Here is a 24,086-nt window from a genome sequence, read left to right as displayed (position 1 = left end):
CTCGCTTAACTAACCCAGTTAGATACAATTAGATTTACATTTTATTAACATACCCACACATTACATTTTAGATTTATTTACAGACCCATCCATAAGAGGTACTTTGGAGGTCATTTTTAACACGTAGTTATACCTCCCAAGTCCTCTTTCATTATTGGTGAGACGGGAACATTAGTGTCTATGTCTATTTGTGTTAAATGGTAACGTTCTCTCAAACACCGGGTTGTTAGGTCGCTTATTAGATTCTTACTGCCAGCTGGACAGTCGAACTCGTCGCTGCCGTCGCGCGGACAGTCCACGTGACCGTCACACCGCTGATACGACTCTATACATGGCCCGTTCTCGCAACGCCATTGATTTCTTTGGCATTCTACTGTTGATTAATCATAACTTAGATTCATTCCTACATTTGCTATAGATCCGTGTTGAAACGATTATCTAGTTTAAAATATGTACACGGAAAGATGTAAAGATGATTTATAAAATACAGAATGAGTTGATGGTCACAGATATCATGGTGAAATGGCCATGATCAATCTACTTTATGCCTCAAAAATCCTCAATAATTCAAAATATTTAACACTTATGCACGAATCTAAAAAAAAATCGGTAATTTGATAATTAAAAATCCGTTACTTAAGACTACTCCTATCTAATATTTAAAAACTAAGCGTAGGAAAGAAACATAAAAGAATATTACCGCGGTTGCTTGGTTGGTATTGTGGTATGAACGGTGCTGAGGTGGTCGTGTAGTATGGTCGCTGAGTAGTCTCAGGTAGCGGTGGGTAGGTGACAAAAGGCCTGTACGTAGTAGGGCAGTCGTTTTCGTCTGAAGCGTCGCTGCAGTCGACCAGGCCATTGCACCGATCCGATTCCAAGATGCACTGGCCAGATATACATTGCCAGTAGCCATCGTCGCACGCTAAAATTCATATAAATTTTAAAATATGGAAATATTAGGCAAACGTTAAAAAGAACACTAATGAGATAGGATACGCGGCTTTACGATGAATTCACGTCGAATGACAAACTAAGAGCTTGGACATGGAATGAATCTATTATTTTTCAGCCAATCTAAATTCGAGTATTCTGTAATTTCTTAATAATAAAAATAAATCTTCTATTTCATGCACTTACATCTATAAGTAAGCATTTAGGTTCAAGTTCAGAATTTCTACGAGAAATAAGCTATAAAATAATTAAAACCTAAGACACAACATGCGAGATAAAAGAAACACACAAAATAGGTACGAAATCTCCTCCCGTCTAAAGGCTCGGTAAAACAAAAATAAAAATTGAGCATTCCATAACAACGGGGGTATTTAACGTGAGTATACCAGAGTTGTGACAGTTTTGTTCGTCAGAGAAGTCCATACAATCATAGATATTGTCGCATCGTCGCATATGTGGTATGCACTTGCCATCGTAACACGTAAATTCAGATTCGTGGCACGTCGTCGTCTGTATCGGTGAGCGGGACGGCCTCATCATGTACCATGCTAAATATTAGTCTCTTTTAGACATTCAGCTAACAAACAATTGTACTAAACAAATCACCCTCATCCTGACGCTAACAGTCCTATGAATTTATACATATTGATTGTATCACACGGAAATTAAAAAGAAGTTCAAATAAGTGTGAGTAGATCTAATGCGTGCCGTAGTACCTATAGAAGACAACGAAGAGGCGTGATATAGTGCTTTTTTAAAGTGAGCTCAAGCGAATCAGTGCTTAGTGCCACATAGACACAGTGACACGCAGAATTATTGGTGCTCTTTTTATTCTAGATTAATATTAATAATTTCTTTTGTGTTAGTGAAATTCCATATTAGAAAATTCTAATTAAAATACTTACCACAATTTTCTTCATCGGATTTGTCAAGGCAGTCAAATTGTTTGTCGCAGAAGAACTGGTTATCGATGCACGCACCATTTCGACAGCGGAATTGGTTGTCACTACATTCAGCTGCAGAACAAGATATAGTTGTTAATGCATAATTATTATGCTACCTATATTCATAAATATTTGCAAAACTGTTGCAAGAGCAGCATTTACGTGTTACGTTTTCAGAAGACTGTGTTTTTGTTTTTTTAGCACGAGAGAAATAATTGTAAAAAGTATCGTTGTCTTGTAATTTAAGTAAATTCGCGTTCCTAGCGTAAAACGATTTTATTGATTTACCAACATATGAGTAACATCGTTAATTAAATCACAAACAAGTATCGTATCGTGAAGTTTGAAAGGTATTGCTCGACTTTAGTCGCCGAGAATTCTATTACTTATGTAAAACGTTTTCATGAGAATTTTTTTAATGGCAAAGAATACGGAGCGTAACGTACGGAGCCTAATCGTAGGCAATATGTTATAATACTAGCCACATAAAAAATACTGTATAATGATAGTAAAGTAGAGCTTTTTTATGTTGTAGTCGGAAAAGGAGCTGGTGGGTCGCCTGATGGTAAGGGCTACCACCGCCCATGAACATTTGGAGAACTTTAAGGTCGTTGTCTATCAAAAGGATTGCCGATCTTCGAAAGGATACGGGCTTCCTAATGGTAAAATTTTTTTTAAACGATCGAGCGTTTTTTTAGGATATTGGTACCATCACATTAATTAGAAAAGACACTAGACACTTACGAGATTCGGCTATGATGGTTGAATTGCAATGCAACTCATCAGACATGTCAGAGCACTCAGCGACGTTGTTGCATTGTTGGGAAATCTTGATACATTCGCCGTTCGTACATCTGTGGACAATACAGGTTATGTTTAACCACAATCGAACCAAGAAACGTTCGCAATCATCATTCGCTTCGGTACAAACATTCGCAGCACAAGTGTATTCGCAAGCGACTCACCGCAAGTGTTAACAATAATGTCATTTTGTAAAGTTACCTGAAATCGTCGGGTCCATCGCAATCGTTACAGCCCAACTCATCAGAGCCGTCGGAGCAATCGGGCACTCTATCGCAGATGCGATAATCCTCGATACATCGTCCGTCGCACTCGTGACAGTCTTGAAGGAAACACGTAAAATTATATAATAAACAACGTCAACAAAATTGTTGGAAAACATTATGTTCAAATAAATCGCCATTTGCTAAACAATTTGCAGTGCATATATTACATAATATAAGTTTCGCCAATAGATTATAATAAAGGTTTTATAAATTAAACAGTACTTTAAACTAACTTAAATAAAATGTCATTCTCGTCGCGGTGGCCACCGACTATAACGTTGTTGCAAAGTTTTTTTTAAAGCATTCAAATCTCAATAATCCACATTCCATTTAGAATATTAAATCATACATATAAATAAAATAATATAATTTTATGGTCCTATATATTTAAAGAAAAATAAAAAGTAATTCAGTATCATAAAAATTTAAAGAAACTACTAAACTACGTCTTATTTTAAAATACTTAACATATTTGACTATCGTCAAGCATAGCACCATGTATAATAATAACGAACTCTTTATTGTACACTACAAACATTATAGAACAATTGTTATTTACCAGAGCAGCCTTCTTCATCTTCCCCGTTGTCGCACTCAGGGTTACGATCGCATCGCTTCGCACAGCGGACGCTCGAACCAGGGTCGCATGTAAAGCTGGCTGGTGGACAAACCTCGGCATCTGTAATATCGGTCCGATCATCACTTATGGTCCGCTTACAAAATTACAAGCACACTTCAAAAAACCAAACACTCTAAGATGCTAAACAAAGCAAAAGGAACAGAGAATGCGATCCATCTGCGTTAAAAGAATTCCGCTAAAAGTCATGGTTACGTTCTCTGAAATTTGGGTACAAGCTCACAACCTTTAAATACAATTATTTTCAAAAGGTTTACACACATCAAGTACTACACTTATTATATACTGTTTACAAATATAGACTAATACGTATAATAAAAACTATGTATACTTACATTGGTAGTATGTCTATGGTGCGAGACTTACAAACAGTCATGCAAACAATAAAAACATACACATGCTTAGTTGTAGAGTTTATAGAAAAAGTAATCGTGGGTAGGTTAAGGTTGGACATGTATCCAAAAATATTATTTAGCAGCATGTTGTTATAAGAGTTGTAATTCTTCAAACGTTATTCACAACCGGAGCTTTTTGTTCCGGATTACTTACCGCAATTGTGTTCGTCTTCGCCTTGGGGATGACAATCTTTGTGACCGTTACACCTCTGAGCAATATTAATACAAGAGCCATCTCGGCATTGGAATTGGTCCCTTTTGCAAGGACAATTCTTTTCGTCTGAACCATCGCCACATTCCACAGTCCCATTGCACCAAGAGTCAGCCTTAACGCATTGTCCGCTCGAACATTTATATTGATAAGCCATGCATATTGTGCCTGTCATAATATAATGCGTAAACCATAACCAATATAATTATAACTAAAGTTTAAATTAGTATTGTATCAGTGAGTGGATCAGTGAGCTTTTTATTTGCAGTTTCTAAGTGTCATGGATGCATTTTGTAATAATATTTAATATTACGTGTGTTATCAATTTTACCAAAAACGCAACAATAAAATAAGAATATAATTATTGTCATGTGAAATTTCAACTCATAATAATTTGGTCATATGACTGAATTTCGATGAAAATTATTGATGTATACTAAGGCGTGATATAAATGTTGTAAATACAAGTGATTGTAATTTAAAAAAATGGTTAGGTATAATTTGTCTGTCGAAATGTTTCGATCATTCGTTTGGGAGTTGCATGTTTGGTACATCATGTCAGTTGTAATGTAAACAAAATGCAATCAAGCAAATTAACCATCATGCTAAATATATGAAAGGGGCTATACGTCAATTTAACCGTTACCTTTGAAAATAACGGTAAACTACTAGAACATTTATAATTAAAAAATATACGGTCAGGATACAAATTTTGAAAAAGGTGCAAACCGTAAACACAGTGTCGTTCATCAGAACCATCCTGACAATCACGTGTTCTGTCACACTGTTTAGACCTGGGAATGCAGTAGCCATTGTCGCATTTGAAGTCGTCTTCACCACACGCTACCGGTAAAAGAAAAGGCAAAACCTGAACTAACCATTTCAGAGGCAATTTGAAAACACAAAAACGAATAATGTTTGAACAAGTATGTGGAAGTTGAAGTACCGATGAAGATGGAGTTTCGAAAGGCACTGAACAGGGAAAATAAGAACACCAAACAGAATGATGGGGAGAAAAAAGAGACGAAGGATAACAAATTGATGATAACTGAGATCGAAACAATGAGTATAGTTAGAGATGAAACGGAAAGTACAAGTTACCGAATGATCGACACTTACGACAATTCTGTTCATCGGAATAATCTCCAGGATCACAATCGTATCGACGATTGCATCGTCCTTTTTCTGGTATTAACTTGCCACCTCTGCATCTAAAGTATCCCTTTGCTGTAAATACATGCGAAGCTAATCAAAGGATCCTTCAAAAATTTGATTGTTATTAATACATGCACAATTATCAGTAATACTTCAAAAACATCTCGTAAAATGTAAAATGGAAATTTATACCCTTGAATAAAATTTTCAGACAATGTTCCTAATTATCACATGCTGTGAAAATATCTATTAACTGGTACTCTGTAGTCGTACTATGTAAATATCAGAAAATGTATGTAGTAAAAGTAAATTTATTAGTAGTGCTATCGTGCTTTGTGCCTTTTAAGCATAGAATAATATATTATTATAATCAAGCATTTCACGCTTACCCACACAATTCCTCTCATCAGATCTATCTGTTGGACAATCGACGCGACCATCACAACGCTGACTGCGTTTGATGCAACTTCCATGGTCACATTGCCATTGATTAGAGCGGCATGCTTTAAAATATTTATATAAGCATATTGTCTAGTAAACAATTCATATATATAATATATCGTTTCTTGATAATATAGAGGTACTTACGACAGTCAATTTCGTCGCTGCCGTCTCGACAATCTCTAAAGCCATCACAGCGAAGTAGGATAGATATGCAAGATCCATCGTGGCAATGAAACTTGCCTCTATCCTTGCATACATGATGACCGGACCAGACTAGCAATCGATGAACTTACCGTTTCCAAAACATAACGCAGCGTGCGAGAAAGTTGTGTATTATTAAATATAATTCGAGGGATATAATCCTGGTAATTTTTGGTCGGATTTGTAGACTCACCACAGTCGTATTCATCGGATCCATCTGCACAGTGCCTGACATTGTCGCACCGTTTCCTGCTTTCTATGCAGGAGCCGTCATCTTGGCAGCGGAATTCATCCTCACTACATTCTGTAGACAATAAATCGACAGTAAGAATTTGTAGTTATTCTTAAATAAATGTAAGTTGGTATAGGACTTCTTGTAAAAGCCCAGATCGAAAATAAATTCGGTTTAGGTCATTAAAATATTGAAATAATATTATTTAGAATATTAGAAATGAATCACTTAATTATTATTTGTCATTACAAGTTGTTATTATAAGTACACAATGATACACAACCATCTCCACAAATTCGGAAAATATCTGATAAGTTTACTTTTCCGTTAAAATGACGAACAATGTATGAAAAAATACGTCAAAAATGTGCAAATATATTAAAAGCAAGTCTTAAAAGAGCCTTAGAAGTTAGTAGCTAACATGCTACAGAAAAATTAACTTACCGCAGCCTAATTCGTCTTCACCAGATGGACAGTCCACCACACGGTCGCAGCGGCGGGTTCCTTCAATGCACTTTCCGTTGCCACAGCGGAAGTCGTCGTTACCACATGATTCTATGAACAATAAGAAAATGGATCGTTAAAACAAGTTAATATTCACGTGTACAGAGACACAAATAATAACAAGAATATGCATATATGTTATAAATACAACAAAAATAAAACAGAAATAAATCATTAATCTTATTTGTAAGTTACAATATTTTTATATAAAAGAAAACGGTTCATTGGAGATTATAACTCGGCGCTTATTTGCACTATGAGATAATTTCAAAGTAAAACGCGTTAAATCCTACTCAAATAGAGTAGATGGCGTTACTGAGGCTGAATCCGTCACAAATACAGCTTTGAGTAACAGAGTTTGCTTAGTGATACGAATATTTGTACAAACTGTGTGAAACTTTAAAAACTTTCAAGCTATACGCCGTACTTCTGCAGCTAATTGGTTTGTCTTTTAATAATCACTTATAAAGTTTATGTTTCGCCTTAAATTGTACAATAATTCCATACTATATGTAACTGTAAATTATTTTTCATATTAATAACCGTCAAATTCGATTCTAAACAAGATCACAAACATCGAATATCGAATCATGGAAGCTCAAACAAAATGCCAAATGATTGAAATTTACAACCCACAAATCCGCGGGCTGTCAACGCTCCGCGATCACGTAACAGTCATACAAACATGTTTGCATAAATCTACGGCAAAATGTAAGTAAAACGCGCCTTAACGCGGAGATTCTCCGCCAATTTTTTTTCCCCGTATAACATTTTCAGGAGCACCTTTGTATCGTTAACATTCTGCGGACGCAGTCGGCCTACGTGATATACTTATCACCGTATTCTAAATAGGTCCAAGTTTCCAGTTAAAATACCTGTCAACATTAAAAACTTAGACGTTGGACTTTAGCCTCTAAAGACTCGAGATTATAATAATGTCTTTTAAACTAAAGAGCTTTTATACAGATCTATTGTATGTTTTTACGATATTCTAAGTATTTTATAAAGGCTGTAAATTTATGACAAAAGGACCTGCATAATAAACCTAGTAAATATGTAAATGACACTTAAGCACCTGTAGTTGGTCTTAAGCTATTATGCGTACATTAAGGTTCAAGATAGTATCTACTCTGGGTTGGATTGGATGACGCAGGTATTCAACAATTTAGGACATGGATATTGCTTCTAAGACATAAAGTAACGTATTTTCAATGTGCTTTGATTAATTGATTTGCAATTGTATTACAAATGGTCTTATAGCTTTGTAATGCATAAGATACTACTTTAGGTGACTATTTATGTTTAGATAATATATGGTAATATGCTACGGTATATGAATATTCTTATAAAATAGGGGTGGAAAGATTTATTAGTCAACGTTACCAAAATCGGCGGAGGTTTTCAATCCTTGCGTATTTTTATTTATACCAACTATTCATGGAATAATAATTTACCTTAGTCTGTGAAACTTATTTGACAGAAAGTTTTTTATTTATTTTTTACCATTGTAACGGAAACAAAATTAGTAATTCTTTTAATATTGTCCATTAATTCATTTACTTTGGATATGGTTTGGATACAATATTAACAAGTTTAAGACTATTTAAATGAAGTTTAAAACATTAGATATAATTTAACACGGGTTTTTTTACAGGATTCCTTTATATGGATATATATTAAAGGAGTAGTATGTAGGTAAAATCATTTGGCAATATTACGATTGCGAGCATAACCTACGAGCCTGAAGCGCAAGTATTTCATATAAATGAATTTTCTTTAATTGAAATAATAAGTGTATAAAGCGCATAAATTGAAAGTTATTTCTGAAATTGAAAATAATTTTCTGACTGCGCTTGCAGAATTATTTCATATTTGCAATTTCGTTTGATATAATTAAGGACAATTAATCTTTGCCAAATGCAAGATAAGAATTTAATTTTGTATCATTGAACGTATTTTGTAAATTATGTACTCGTCTGTATTTAAATACGATTATATTTTCATCAAAATTCGAACTTTACATTTTTCGTCAAATAAATAAATATATCACTTCGTGCAAAGATTAAAAAGGCGCATCCAATTGTGATCACATCAAAGGCATTAACGAAATGGCTTCCAAACAAGGCGGAATCCGCAAATAAATTAAACTGTGTTATAAGTAGTCGGCCTGCACCAGGCACAGGCTTCCCCTTATTACCAAATTGTCCCCGACGTTTTACGTGAGCCCACTTCTTTAGTCGCTTAGTACTTTAACTAGGACAGTTACAGCGAACTTCGGATTGATTATTGGACGTAAGTTATTACAACTTAACATGCGCTGCAGACATTACTTAATATCTAGAACTGATCGCTACTAAGTTATTAGATCTAAACTTTGGGCAATGCAGTATTTTAGTTTTATAAGGATTTGAAATAAATAACCTAATGGTATGGTTCTAATTAAAATCATCGTCATTACAATATAAAATTATTATTAGTCACATAAAAAACTTGAATTATGTAGTTAACTAATAATTCGTATAAAATTGATTTGTTTTGAACAATTTGTATAAATACCCATATTCCCAAAAGAACTGAACTTAAACCTGAAATTAATATAAATAAAGGAAGTATTTTTTATTTATCTGTATTTCTTATTTGTATGCGTATTGTATCACAGATTTCTTGACATCCCTCTATAAAAGTCAACACGACGATTTGTATAAATCCCACTTGATTTACGATTCATTTCTTGAACTATATTGCAATTGCGTGTATTATAATAAATCCTAGAAATAGTTCAAGATAATTTGTTTACGAGATGTAGAGACGTTCTTTTATGAATTATGAGGTAGGCAGTTCAATTGTGAATATATATCTACATAATATAAATTCATTTCATTCCCACACAATAAATTCGCAAACTAAAACACTAGTTAGTAGTTACATCTACCAAATGAATAAACATTCAGGTTGTTACCTCTTAAATATGTTTAACGAATGAATTCTTTTCTTAACCGCGCCGACTGACTCTATTGTGCGGTCCTTCACAAAAAATCACATTTCAATATTCGAACCATGCGACTAGGTTAAACGAACTAACACTTTTCAATTGCATCTAACTTGATTCCATACTAATGGACCTTGTCGTTTGACATAAGTTGTGATCACTGATGGATAGACTAATTGAGTTAATAGTTAATGACAACAACTAATATTAGATTATTGATGATTATTGGCTAGTATGGATAGTAGGTATGAAATGCGATAATTATTATAATTTTCTTGTATTTAGGTGTTTTATTGTCGGATATGGTAATATACTAGTAATAATAGTAGTAATAATATGGTAATATACTAATATATTTCCTTACGATGTGCTGAATAAAGCGTAGAATAAGTGGAGTAGATATCTATTATTAAAGATTTTTTTCAAAGTAGCATGCAATGCAAAACAATACATTTAATCAGTAATGAACAATGGATATATTTATGTAATGAATATTAAAAAAAAATTAGATTATTAAAATCACAGTCCAAGAACTTTCCAAAGTTTAATAAAATTGAACTATGTTCAATATTCATAGTCGCTGGATGCCAAAATATAGCGGGTCCATAATAAAACCAACCTATTTGTACATCGTTAGAGAAAAGACCCGACACAATAGTAATTGATAAAATATGCAAAACAAGCGTATTATGGTTTTGCGATTTAAAAGCGCTTTGTTTGGCATCTGCTTGACATTATTCTCTGTATATTTGTGAACGATGAACTTTTATATATATTTACTTCTAATTAAGTCTAATTTTATATGATATAACTTTGCTTTGATACTCGAAATTTACGGTGAAATATATTTAATTGAAACGCATATGATTGCCGATAACTGTTGCAGTTGTTTTGTTTAAGAATAGCCCCTGTGCCGGACAGATTGACGGACATCTGGAATACGTACAATACATGATGACAGTTAAATTTGTATGGGAAACAAGAACTGTGTTATATTTCCTGAACATGCATGTCGTAAACAAGTAGAACTTTCCTCTATAATAGATCTCTAGACCAGATTAAAAAGCCTAGACGTACCTGATTATACAAAACCTACGTCATGTATATTTAGTATTTACATTCACATCGTAAAAGTACGCTTCTATCATGTTAATAACATCAAGTAAATCGGTGGTTAATCTCTCGTGACTCCGGCGGGTCGTTTCGCAAAAAATAGAATGCCTTTAAATGCATTACCATCATAATACTGGCATTAGCCATTTCGCTGATACTCATACATTTTGGTCGTGATCAACATGAATATATTATTTAGTCAAAGTGTATTGACATTGGACTTTTGTAGAATTACCTAAAGCGTGCGTCTAGAACACGTGTGTTTTGTTGTTTTCAGACCGTCCATTATCTAATTCTTTAGAATCGATACAGGCTGTAGACACGTCGACGCTAACATAATCCGTCTATTAACTATATAATAGTATCTTAGCGTTAGCCTTATTGAAAAACCTACCTCTTTGTGGCAAACAACGAGTGTGACACAAAGGGGCCATGAATATTAAACAGCTTCGTCTCATCAGATCAATTACCTCGTGACCAAGTCTTGATACCAAATAAAAGAAGGTCAGTTTTATAATGCTTAGATCTTAATTTAATACCGAATATTCACGTTAGCATCTCCCTAAACATCCGCCCTACATTGCTCAAAGCTTGCATACAATGTCTATCGTAAACGCGCCGCAAACTATCGGTCAGTTTTCAAAACTATCCTAGACCTAGTTGAATAAAATCGTTAACTCAAATACTAAGTAGTACACTTTAAATTGATTGAATAATACAACTTTATGCGTGGAATTTACATCAGAATATAATTAGATTAAGTACATTGTCGAGTTCTCGTCTGCATGTCGGGGAAAGAAATAATAATGTCGGTATATATAATATAGATAAGTTTGTCCGTTGAATTAAAGAGCCGTTGTTGGACGATAATATTGATAATACAATGACGGATGGTATATTCGTATACAAGTTGTATGTGGACGGGGTGCCGGGTGAGGGCGCGAGGCAATTCATATCAACTGTCACGATCATGCATCCGACAGCACTCTTTACAGCACTAGATGATTTATTTATTTGTTAGCACCCACTGACCAGTTCAATACGATTCAAGGAATTACGGGCCGAGTGCATTAATCGAAGACAAACCTATTGTTCGATAGCCACCTGGCTACAAAATTACAGAGTTCCTTTATTCTTGAGTACTCTTGAAGATTTTTGACGAGATCTCTCATTTTACTTAAGTGCAACGCTTGAGATATTTATTAATTCTACCCCTATAACAGATGATACACAATAAACAGTTGTAGAAACAATTATGTTTTGCGGACGAATTGTTATACGGTCCGCAATCTGATTATACCACGCCCCCAAGTCCCAGCCATAGAAATAAATTGCTGTTAGACTTGATTATAAAATATAAAACATGGATATAAAGTGTGTGATAAAATAGTCAATAGCTTTGAGGTTTTTTTTATATATTTCGTCCTGCTTCGCTATGTTTAGTAATTGACAGTTTAATAAACAAGTACCTAAAATTAGGAATGGATGAAATAAATCATGAGCAATCTAATTAAAGTGCTTAGTTCTTTTGTAAAAAAATAAACTCAATTTTACAAATCATATGTTTTGTCAACAACCTACCGATTCATAGAGCAGGCTCCAAGGAGATGTTCGTTTGCAAAAATAGCGGACCTAAATCTGACTTCTGATATATATTGTATAGGTCCCAGACATCCTATAGACAGATGTTGCCAACCAGTTTAGTGGTCCCCCTGCCCGCACCCCGGTAATTAAATATGGCATACAAAGACAAAAATAAAAATTTCCAAAACATGCCGTGTGGGGTATCAAATGAAAGAGCTTATTGAGTAGATCACGAATATATAGCATACTATATACATTTCTTACACTTTCTCTAAGATTTTTTAGAAAATTTACGAAAATGGTCCATTTTTGAGTTAACTTTAAACCACTATAGATTGAAAACTCATGAATATATTTTTTAAATTATTATTTTAAATAATTAACAATAGTCCATTGTTTATGATTCAATAGTTCGTAATATAATATAAGTGAGCTATGTGGTGGATTTGATGAAAATAACTATATACTATATGAACTTGAAAATATACTCGCCATCTTTGAATGCTCCCCCCACTCCCCCATGCAACTATTTCACTGTACGAAATATTGAATCGTAAACAATGGACTATTGTTAATTATTTAAAATAATAATTTAAAAAATATATTCATGAGTTTTCAATCTATAGTGGTTTAAAGTTAACTCAAAAATGGACCATTTTCGTAAATTTTCTAAAAAATCTTAGAGAAAGTGTAAGAAATGTATATAGTATGCTATATATTCGTGATCTACTCAATAAGCTCTTTCATTTGATACCCCACACGGCATGTTTTGGAAATTTTTATTTTTTTCTTTGTATGCCATATTTAATTACCGGGGTGCGGGCAGGGGGACCACAAAACTGGTTGGCAACATCTGTCTATAGGATGTCTGGGATCTATACAATATATATCAGAAGTCAGATTTAGGGCCGCGATTTTTGCAAACGAAACTCCACTGAGAGTCCGGTCTATCATTAGATTAACTATGATGACATTAGTGCTGAAGTTTTGAACTTTTACACAATATCCGCAAATTGTCCATTGTTTGCTATTGAATTATAATAATCGATTGATTCAAACATTATGCCCTGCGAAGCAATAAAATTAGCACATATTAATATTAACACATAAAACAGATTTAGTTTTGGGATAATAAAAATTAAACATCTTACTTTACAGCACGTTCGTAAATTCAGTGACCCACATAGCTGTTGTTCTCTTTAATTTTAATGTACGTACCTACATTCGGTTATTTCCATCGTATTGTAATACGAAACTCATAGATTATATAATTATATATGAGTCATATCAAATGATATTCTAAATACTTATAAGTCACACTGTTAAATCATTAATTGGAATCATCCCAAACACTAGATAACAATACAATAGGTTGTTCCAGGTTCGTAGCAACACGAATTAAAACAATTAATTGATGATGTTGTGAAAATGATATCAATAAGCGTAATAGATATGACCTTGTCCTTGTGCTCTTCTTAGTAAAAATATTTTATTAAATGATACAATGACTGTGATATTATATCATACCTAGAATTAGAATCATACTTTCATTAGTAACTAAATATACCATATGGTAGATAGCAAGTTACCTGTCTTCGTAGTAGTAATATACCTGATTAAAAATAGAGTACAAAAAAGTAGAGCTTATAAAACTTTTTTTTAATTTTTTCCTTTTTGTAGGTGGGTATTAGGAAGCTATTTTTGAAAAGGCGCGAACGAGCGTTAATAACGTGCCCTGTTTCATTGAACAACCCATACATAGTTAGTAAAACTGATTGTTATATCCCTCTGAAAAGGTACCGAAGACATTGATAGCCATAGCTTTTGTATATGCACAAGTATCATCATAGATAAGCAAAAGTACCACTGGAATATAAAGTCAAATACAGTTTTAGGAATCAAATTTATTTTAGATATGCTGTATAATGCAGAGAGTTGATGTTATTGTATTAAAATTTAGTAAAATAATAATATTGTATACTCACGTCTGATGATGTTCTGCGCACGGAGTGACTCGAACGAAACTAACAGGCAGAGGGACAATATTGCCCCTTTACTTATAATCATTTTAAACACTAGTTATCGCATTTATTTAGTTTTCACTGTAACGGGATCTAGTGAGAATTATGACAGTGTCCCAATTTTAATAAGACTTTAATAAGGTGATGAAAGGAATTCCTTCTAATATTTCTCTCACAATTACGGATGCTACACTCAAAATCATATCATGGTGAACTTTGGAGTAATTTAATTAAATAACAAGCATAGAGCTTTAGATATAGAGTTCGTACAGATATAGTTTTGTTGTTTGTTTATGAAGAGTTCGTTATTTTATACATAGTCATTTTTATTTTAAGTACGTAACTACATTTATGAGAAATTCTAATATGATTTGGGTTTTTGGAATAAAAACAAGACCAGACAAACAAAGCTCTAGAATCAAATAGACGTATTAGGGCAACATTATTGCATCACATTTTAAACCTAAGAAAAACGATCACGTCATAATCATACTAGATAAAGGTATCATTAGAGTACACTCAGTCAAGGTTGATGAGCATTTTAGTGTTATCAAAAAGATAAAAAACCAAGTGGTCCACTAAGCCAAGATGTTTCGGTTTGGGGCGAATACTTCCTAAACACATTGTTGTAATTATACACAAAATAGATGCTTGAAGATGTAGTTAAATGTATTTTTGAGGTTTTTGATTTTTTTTATCATATTATAGACAGACTTGTAGTTGGCTAGATATTGGTATTGTATTGTTTTAAATGAATATTGTAGAGCTTTAGAACTTGAAGTAATTCAATTTAGTTTAGTATAACAATCTGACCAACATATTATATTTAACTACAAAATTTGATGCTAAAGCTTTATAATGTGACTGCTGGAGGATATTAGTCAAACTATATAGGATGTTATATTTATGCTAATGAGACGATGACGTGATAAACATCAAACATACTGTAAATATAAGACATTCACATATAATGTTTTAAAATAAAACGAAGCCCTTGAATCTGTAACATCTGGTGTTCATTTCGCAAGTCATAATGGACATGTTTACTAAAAATGATGGAGGTATAAAAATAGTGTATTAAAATAAAAACGTATTACACACGAACCGATGTAAATTTTAATTATTTTCCGTTTTACAAATATTTGTTGGCCTAAATGAAATAAATATCTTATGCTACTTATTCCACTACCTACCTGCCCTCGCCTACCTACCTGGCTCAGTATAGTTTTCAAGACCATATGTGAAAAATCTATCTTCATTTTGATTTATAGAGAAATAAAGAAAATGCAAGAAAATGTCTCCGACGCCTAAATAAATAAAACAAAGATCACAGGAGTCGTGTTACTCACGGCGTGGGAATAAAAATAAAATTTAATTCGCAATACATTCAGTGGACATGTGTTAAATGTTTTTTCTTTCAAGCTCACACATTATTATTGATGTCGTTATTATCTAGTGTTGTGAGCTGTCGATGTAAAAGGAACTCATCTCGATAATTTAATTGACTCGTGAAAATACGGAAATATAATTTCATATTATTTCTATTTTTATAATAAAAGTCACTTAATAAAGGTTATATTGTGGATCGTTTTGTAGATATGAAATATTTGGAACATGTATAAATTTTATTGTTCTATGTAAAAAAGGTATACCTTTACTTAAGCCTTTACTAAAGTAAACATCTCATGAATTAGATGAAGATGACATACAATACTTCAAATATGACATTGAACTCAATGATGAGGTTCTCAATTAAGCCAAAAATATTTTTGATTTACACGTGAGTCGTGACGTCATAAGGTACTTTTTGCATAAGCCTGTGTTAGCAAAAAAAGTTCCCTAGTGAAAGTATGCCATCCATTTTCAGTGTAGGTGACAAAAAGCTCATACCAATCAGTGCTTGTTGTGGTAAAACATATCTATATCTTGATATTTGGTTGACAAATGAGAATAACAATAATATTGCTATTCTCTGTGATCATAAACATATTTTGGTTGTTATAACTCCCGCTGTGATTTCATTCAAACCTTATATCAGACAAAAAAGTTTGATGATGATAAAAAACCCTTAAAAGCGAAGCTTATCGTTTAGTCACAGGCTAGCTAATGTCATATAAATTGTCGAAGGAAATTGCCGACGCAACGATTATTACGATTCTAGTAAAACTTAATCAGGTAGGGACTTGACTATAATGGTATAACGAAACAAATTACTGTATTTTGGTTTATAATGCAACTCATCTAAAAACAGATATTTTCTGTTTTCGCCGTGGGCAAAATCAGTGAAGATTCAGTGTTTTTCGTAAACAGATTTTCATATTGATAACACGTTTTTATATCTTGTATCCTTATTTACTTCCAGAACATTAGTCTAGATAATGATTAAAAAACACCATCGTGGAATGGAATGTAAATGACGTAAAAGTGTGTTCCCGTGTCAATAAGACAAAGAGTCTCCCTAATGAACGAGAACTCTCAGACTCACGGTGAGACAAGTCTCTTGTTTGCTACTTTGTGCAACATTATTATGAGAATATGAGAACTATTTTTTTAAATCATGCATCATATTTCGTAACATATAGATGTGTATTATATAAATAATAAATCAAAAGAAAATTTGTAGAGTACTAGGTCATATAATACGACTCAAAATAGTTAACGTTAAAAGGCATTTAACCTAACATTCTCAATATAAGTACATGTACATTTAATCATTTGGAAGAATGGAGAATTAAAAGTATTATCTTAGTTACAAAAAGCTTATTCATTCTAAGATTATGTTGTTGAATCTCGAAAGCTGCTACTTTTTCCGCATAAAATTAAAATCTCCAAAAATGTATAATTAATTATCCGTCTAATGTATAGAACAATCAAAGTTTTGTAAAACTGGCAATAGTCTATTTAAAAATATATCAGAAAAGCGTATTATAACAGTGATTAACATAATCGTCTAGCAATCCAATCACGTGGAACGACAAAAAATAACCGGTGACATTTGGTACGGTTCGCAAATTGCTAAAGCATTATCAAATTTGTTTCGACAAAAATGTTTATTGTGGGACACTTATTTAGAAACTGATATTAATTTCACGAAGAGCTACCATCGCGTGCGCATGCCATTGGGATTGCTTGTGCGGTACAATTTACGAGCGATCACTATAAATTATTTAGTTCATTTATTATTAAAATTATGAGCTTTTTGTTTATCTTTAAATCTAGTTTATCAATTGCATGACTAGAGAGTCAGACTAGAGTCATGACTCATGAGTTATCATTAATCAGACTTTTTAAGTAACTAGGTAATGAATTTCTTTCACAGAGCCAAAATTCTTATTTATCGTTTGAGTACTCAAAAATTATTATACCTATGCCTATTTGTGTTTTGTTCAGTTGGTACTTGGTATTAAATAGCAAAATATGTGGTTGGTGCAATTATTATATACTGACCGCAAATTATGTTCTAGAGAATGAATATTACTTATAAAATTAAGTTCTATAATTTTGCCAAAAAATAAAAATACGACTTTGTGTTTTAAACCCAAAAAAAGAAAAATATTGCTTCTCTTATTTCCAGTTCTCTATATTTTAGGACCATAAAAATCCAAAGAAATAAAAGAATATTTTATTTGAAACTTATGGAACAATTGTCTTTCGTGTAATTTCGTTATCTATTACAATAATTATTAAACGCTAGAGCCCATTACTTATAAAAAGTCAGCGGTAATCGGTAAATAGTTGCTCTTTATGCAAATCCGTGCGTCGTCACGACAACTGTTTGTTCTACCTTTTTGGCCCAAATTTATAGCATTTAATTCTTATGAACAGTTATAATTTGCAGTATTCAATTATGAGTTGCGCTTCTTATTCTTTTCAGTTTATTAACTAAGATAGTATCAGGACGTAAAATAGAATTTGCTATTTGCTTTTAGCTAATTTGATGTTTAATGCTCGGTTTACATTATTTCATACCATCAACTAACCTACAATCTACATCTAAAAATGTATGAGGGACTGCAGTTTCGTAACTGGATATATGCTTTTGATTATTTCAACACAACTTATTTCATTATTTCAGGACAAATAGGTCCGATAATGATTGAATTTTTTACTGATTTGAAACCTGGTTTACTGATAATTAAAGTTAACCATTAAAACATTCAAACTATCCGCAAAAATATGTTATTTCATAAAATACGAATTGATCCTTTACATAATTACGAATCAACGTTACGAACAATATTCATTGCGTCGAATTATCAATTGTAACGTTCCATAATATGTGCAGATCGTTTTATTGTCCAAATGACTCCTCTGAGACCTCATAGTGTTGTGATAAACAAACGAACACATCATCAGTAGCATGATTCATGTATTACCATGACGACAAGTTTTTGTTTTGTAAATATGTACGTATTTCAATTGTTTTTAATCTGAATTTCTTCGCACAATCGATAGTTTCGTTTTAATACGTTATGTAAGGTAATCTTCAATTCTCGGGGTAATTTTGATTGAGTGAAGATATGCATTTTGCACATACCTAGTATATAAATAGCGAGGTAACGTTTTGCATAAAAACTGTTTTAATTATCTAAGCATTTCTTTAGTCTATCGTTTCATAAACATAGTATCGATTTTGTATTAAAACAGTTGAACAATAACAGTAATAACGCTGTTGTTTTATTATTTTATAATATAATCCAATAAGTAAATAGGGATAGAAAAATTAAATGGATTAAAAGTTACACTCTTCTATTTACAATGTATACTAATATGTAGCAGAAACATGAATCATTTGTAGTTATATAGCTTACTAATAATCATATTACGTGTTTTGTTGTTTTGTTATTATTATTGGTAATGGTATCATAATATATAATAGTATGAGTAGGAAGCGATTATAGGAAGTGGAATATATAACCTTCTAAGTAGGAAAATATTTATCTAAGACTTATCGCAGGTCATATGAACAGTAGGTACAAATTGAATTAATGTTTGCCCTGTATTATATTTTAAGTTCATCAAGACTACTTAAGTACTTTATTTAAAAGTTTTATGGATAATTTTTTTGGAAGTTATTTTGTTTATTCATTTTAGGTAAGTCCAGAAAATGTTATTAAGTTTATAGATGCACTAAAAACGTTTTTATATTTGCTCTTTTGATCCTTAACCATTAATATGTATTTTTAAACTTCCTTTCGTATCAATGTCGCAGCTAAACATCAGATTGCACGTGCTCAAAGTTTGGAGCAACACATGGATTGCAATCTTTAAGTTATAGTAACTCTACACTCCTGGAAAATCGGCCAACTTAAATTAATAAAACTTTTAACGTATCGAAATACTTGCATTTTATTTAAAAATACATCGTCTATATAACAAGTCTATATATATGTAAAACGAACATTCATTTATACATTTATACGATGAAGAATGTATGGGACACATACATGAAGATTTAAGAAGTGATGACCCAGTCTTCATAATAGAATCTATTCTTTAAAACTAAGTCTATCAAACTTTACTTACCCACGACCTATTAACGAGTATTGTTCTCTCTATTCGATTGAAACTCAGGATTTACATTAAAAATGTAATTAAACTTGACGTTCGGTCTTCATACATTCTCGTTAATATTAACTATCATCAAATGATCTGTCATTCAAATTAATTCAGGAATTTCAATTCAAAATGTTCAAGGTTTAAAGGCTTTAAATTTGAAAGTAAAAGACGTGTTTCTGTAGTCAATTGCGTTAGTTATAAGTGCCTTTGTTACATTAAATCAACAATTTACAAGTAGTATATCTTTCTGATCTTCTTACATAATATGCGTTTCGTTGTTTCTTCTTGTACGGGTGTATAATAGTAACTAACGAGAGCAATTTAACAAATATAAAGTTCAATTGGAATAAATATAATCTGTCCATGGCTTTGTTAATTAGACTCGCCTATCAGCACATCGTTCATGATTAGTGGAAACACGTCTCAATTCATATGAAGATTGACTGATCATTTGTATTGACTAGCAAGTCAAGATTTTTAATACGAGCGGCTCTTTGACGTTAACGCATACAACCGAACAGACAAATTTATAAACAATAAGCATTACTATGTTGTATGCACTTGAAATGTTACTTTGTTTCTTTGTTGATAAATTTTTAAGGTTTCCATACCTTAGAATATAAGGGGCACTCCCGATAGATATATTTTTCTGAAACTATAAGTAACTTGACAATTTTCCAGAGAAAATGTTTCTGCTTATATTCATAGTGATTATCATAATATAAAATAATAAGATTAAAGATTACAAGAAATTTTAGGCGACATTTTTAACGGTTTTAGTTTTTCGACAATTTTATATAATAAACACTATGTTATCTTTTGAACTTCAACTTTCAAACGGTGCAAATATGATCAGGTTTGTATTACCTAAATCAGGTTATTTACAAATGCATAGTTTACCTTGCCCGTTCCGTTGAGACCTACGCAGATATCAATTTTATGGTACACCTACTATGAATTCTGCTTAACAAATAACTATTATTTATTGTATATCCATAAATCATTCACTTTTTAAGAATAATTTAGAATGATATTGAACTAAATATATTCATTCTAGAGACATATGTCAGATAACGTTTATAGACACAGATTTTTATTAGCTTGTGTTTATCTAAATTAAGTTATATATTTTGCTTTGTAACATTTTATTTTTAAGGCAAAAAAACAATTTCCTCGTTTCTTTAAGTTTATTAAACCTTTTTTTCTTATATGTACATAAAATATTATTTAATTTAATTTTTAAAGCTCTACTTTTACATTATAAACTGTCTTTACAATACTGTTAAGATAAGAATCTATTGTGTGACAATTCTTTCGAGAGTTCGGTACGTGGGGAAGGCAAGATAAAAGGTTTCTTGAAAATCGGTCAATTTAACGTTTTAAAGATATTGTCTTATAAGATACGTGTACATTTGCGCTAGGTAAATAGTTAATAGTTAATTTTATATGTGTATTATAACTTGCAATGCTATGTTTCAGTCGTGAGCTTTTTTATTAGTTAAATAATTATTTATATAAATTAAAAAAGAGCCTATATTTTTAGCTATGTATTAATATAAGTTCAAAAAATAAGTCATATTTATGAGCAGTATCTATTATTATTATACAATACCACATTAAATTGGACGAGATTATTAAATCGTCTCACCGCTTTTAAGTGCTTTTAATTTTAGCAAATGTAATGTAATCGCTATATTTAAACCAATGTACTTTAATATAAACACATAATGATAAATAATTCACGGAAATAAAGAAGAAGAACGCTTGTAGGAAAGTATATAAGATAAATCGTATATACTTTCCTACAAGCGTTGCTAGCATTGCAGATGATAGATTAATTTATATTTTGCAAACATACCCTAAAATTATATTTTTTTTATTATTATGCAATGATCAAATAATATTCTAACAAGACCAAATATCGTTATACTTTAATTAAAAACAAACGTTTATCTGCAAATATATTAACTGGAATACATTGAATAGGCATATGTTCGATAAGTTATTTACACAACGTATGACCTGGGTTTATCTTAGGGGTCTTGTAGGGCTATTATGTCAGCCGATAACTATATATGCCACACAAGTGTTAAGAGATCTTGAAAAATAATTGCCAATGCGACCTTACGTCTCTGTGAACACAAAATAAATAAGTCATTACTGATAACCTGCTATGTAAAAATAGTTATTTATATAACAATTAATTGGCTCGAAATTTTGAAGTTGAATTTTTTAAAATTTGTTTCAACATTCCTTCAATATAAATGCATTTAAAAATAAACGATTCCCGAGATAACTACATACCTACATCCATTATTGTGATATTCAATTACTCAGTTTTTCTATGAATACAATAAGCTACGGTGAATTTCATTATTACGGATTTTCTAGTAATTGTAATGGAATATTATAATCCTGTAAATATAAACTTGGTTAAGTATTATTTATCTTTGTAGGTGTAAGTGTATTTATATAAAAATCGTATGCGAAAACTATTAAAGGTCTATGTGGTTGGAAAGTTGGAGACAACATTTGTGTTATTCCAAGTGAAATACAAGTAGGTACACATATCGTATCACAAACACGACGATCTTACATCAAAGAGTATTTAAATGGCGACAATAGCAAAATAACAATTTGTGAGGCTCTTAAGATGTCGTTTTGTTAAATAAACGCTCACGGTGGTAATATGTTTATTCTATGTACGTATACATAACATCATACAAACTTTTATAATTATTTCTCCTGCGAATTTATTGCATTACTAGCGGTCCGGCTGCGGCCCCGGCTTCGCCCGTGGTACATATTTCGCAATAAAAGGTATGCCTATGTTCTTTCTCAGGGTCTAAAGATTATCTGTGCCAAATTTCATCAAAATCGGTCCAGTAGTTTATGAGTGAAAACAATACATACATACATACATACATACATACATACAAACCTTTCCTCTTTATAATATTAGTATAGATAATATTAAATCGAGACTATTGTCTGTTTATGACTTATCAACGCATTTTTAGAGATATAAACAAATTCATTTCATTTAATTTTATAGCGAAAACAATTAAATCTAATTACATCTAGCAGAAGAAAAGATAGGTAACAAGGTGTGTTAACTAGACAGTTCTGATTTAAGGGTTCACATATCGCGTCTTAAATTTAAACTATGTTGATAGTACAAGTATAATGTTACATTTACTTGACAAGTAATTGTTAAAGCTCGACTTACAAAAGCACATAAAATGCGTGGGGCATTCACTGAATTAATTAGATCTTGACCAGAATATATAAAATAGAGAACTCGAACATGCCTTGTATGTAATCAAAAGATATTTAAAAACTAACAAATAATACAATCATGTTATGTCATAAGGCATTCATGAGCGAATGATTTCATTATCAGTTTTATTATTCAAAATAAAGGTCGGGTTAAAGATGTTTATTATTACACGGGACTATTGGTTATTTTAATAACATAGATACTTTTTGAGAGGAAAACATTTAATGAAAGATTATTTACACGCAACCAACGAAAACCTAATACGTTATTAGTGTGACCTATAATGATATACGAAACTGTAAGGGGCATGCAGCCACAGGAACATTTAACTTCACAGACATTGTATAATGAAATGAGAGCCGTTGTTATGCATACTGGAAGCGATTGAATGGGCGTTTGAATCAGGGTTGTTAACCCGCCACGATACCGTTACGTATCAGGACTGAACTCACGCGCATTTGGTGCTTTAATGTCGGGATTGCGAACCTTTGATCTATTCGTTTAAATAAAAAGAATATAGATTCATTCGCCATATAAAAGGCTTCACTATAACATAGAAGGTCTCAGTAATTCTCATTAATCTGCAGTATATTTTAATTAATTAAGTAGACAGGTAATAACTTTATTTTGATCTATTGGTACCTAGTAGTCTAGATGCATAATAAAAAGACTCGGAAAATGTTTGCTTTTAACTTTTAAGCTCGTTCCTCCCGCTTCGCGACTCCTTGCTAGGGATATTGGTAACCCTATACTGCACAATTCTTTCCTTTGAATTCTATACCATTTACATTTCTAAGAA

General features: G+C 32.1%; 1 protein-coding gene across 12 annotated transcripts in view; it reads right to left on the bottom strand.

Moving 5' to 3' along the window:
• Positions 1-24,086, bottom strand: part of trol (terribly reduced optic lobes) — a 108,310-nt gene that overhangs the window by 23,586 nt on the left and 60,638 nt on the right. For 6 of the 12 annotated variants that reach the window (XM_089714976.1, XM_089715008.1, XM_089714968.1 and 3 more), the window contains 11 exons: positions 6,682-6,792; positions 6,199-6,309; positions 5,325-5,432; positions 4,935-5,048; positions 4,149-4,373; positions 3,522-3,641; positions 2,898-3,018; positions 2,640-2,749; positions 1,857-1,967; positions 701-922; positions 251-373 (listed from right to left, as the gene is read on the bottom strand). In XM_089714976.1, the coding sequence (XP_089571102.1) occupies positions 251-373; positions 701-922; positions 1,857-1,967; positions 2,640-2,749; positions 2,898-3,018; positions 3,522-3,641; positions 4,149-4,373; positions 4,935-5,048; positions 5,325-5,432; positions 6,199-6,309; positions 6,682-6,792 (1,476 nt within the window). Of the gene's footprint in view, positions 1-250; positions 374-700; positions 923-1,856; positions 1,968-2,639; positions 2,750-2,897; positions 3,019-3,521; positions 3,642-4,148; positions 4,374-4,934; positions 5,049-5,324; positions 5,433-5,749; positions 5,864-5,948; positions 6,093-6,198; positions 6,310-6,681; positions 6,793-14,412; positions 14,542-24,086 lie in introns of all 12 variants that reach the window. The other 6 variants (XM_089715044.1, XM_089715029.1, XM_089715036.1 and 3 more) reach the window with 6 other exon arrangements.

The sequence above is a fragment of the Colias philodice genome, chromosome 1 (genome assembly GCF_061535455.1).
Source record: "Colias philodice isolate Cphi_HAF_F1 chromosome 1, ilColPhil1 Martin Lab GWU primary, whole genome shotgun sequence".
Taxonomy (NCBI): Eukaryota; Metazoa; Arthropoda; class Insecta; order Lepidoptera; family Pieridae; genus Colias; species Colias philodice.
Note: the sequence above shows the minus strand (reverse complement) of the source record. Positions and strands in the feature narration are given on the sequence as shown.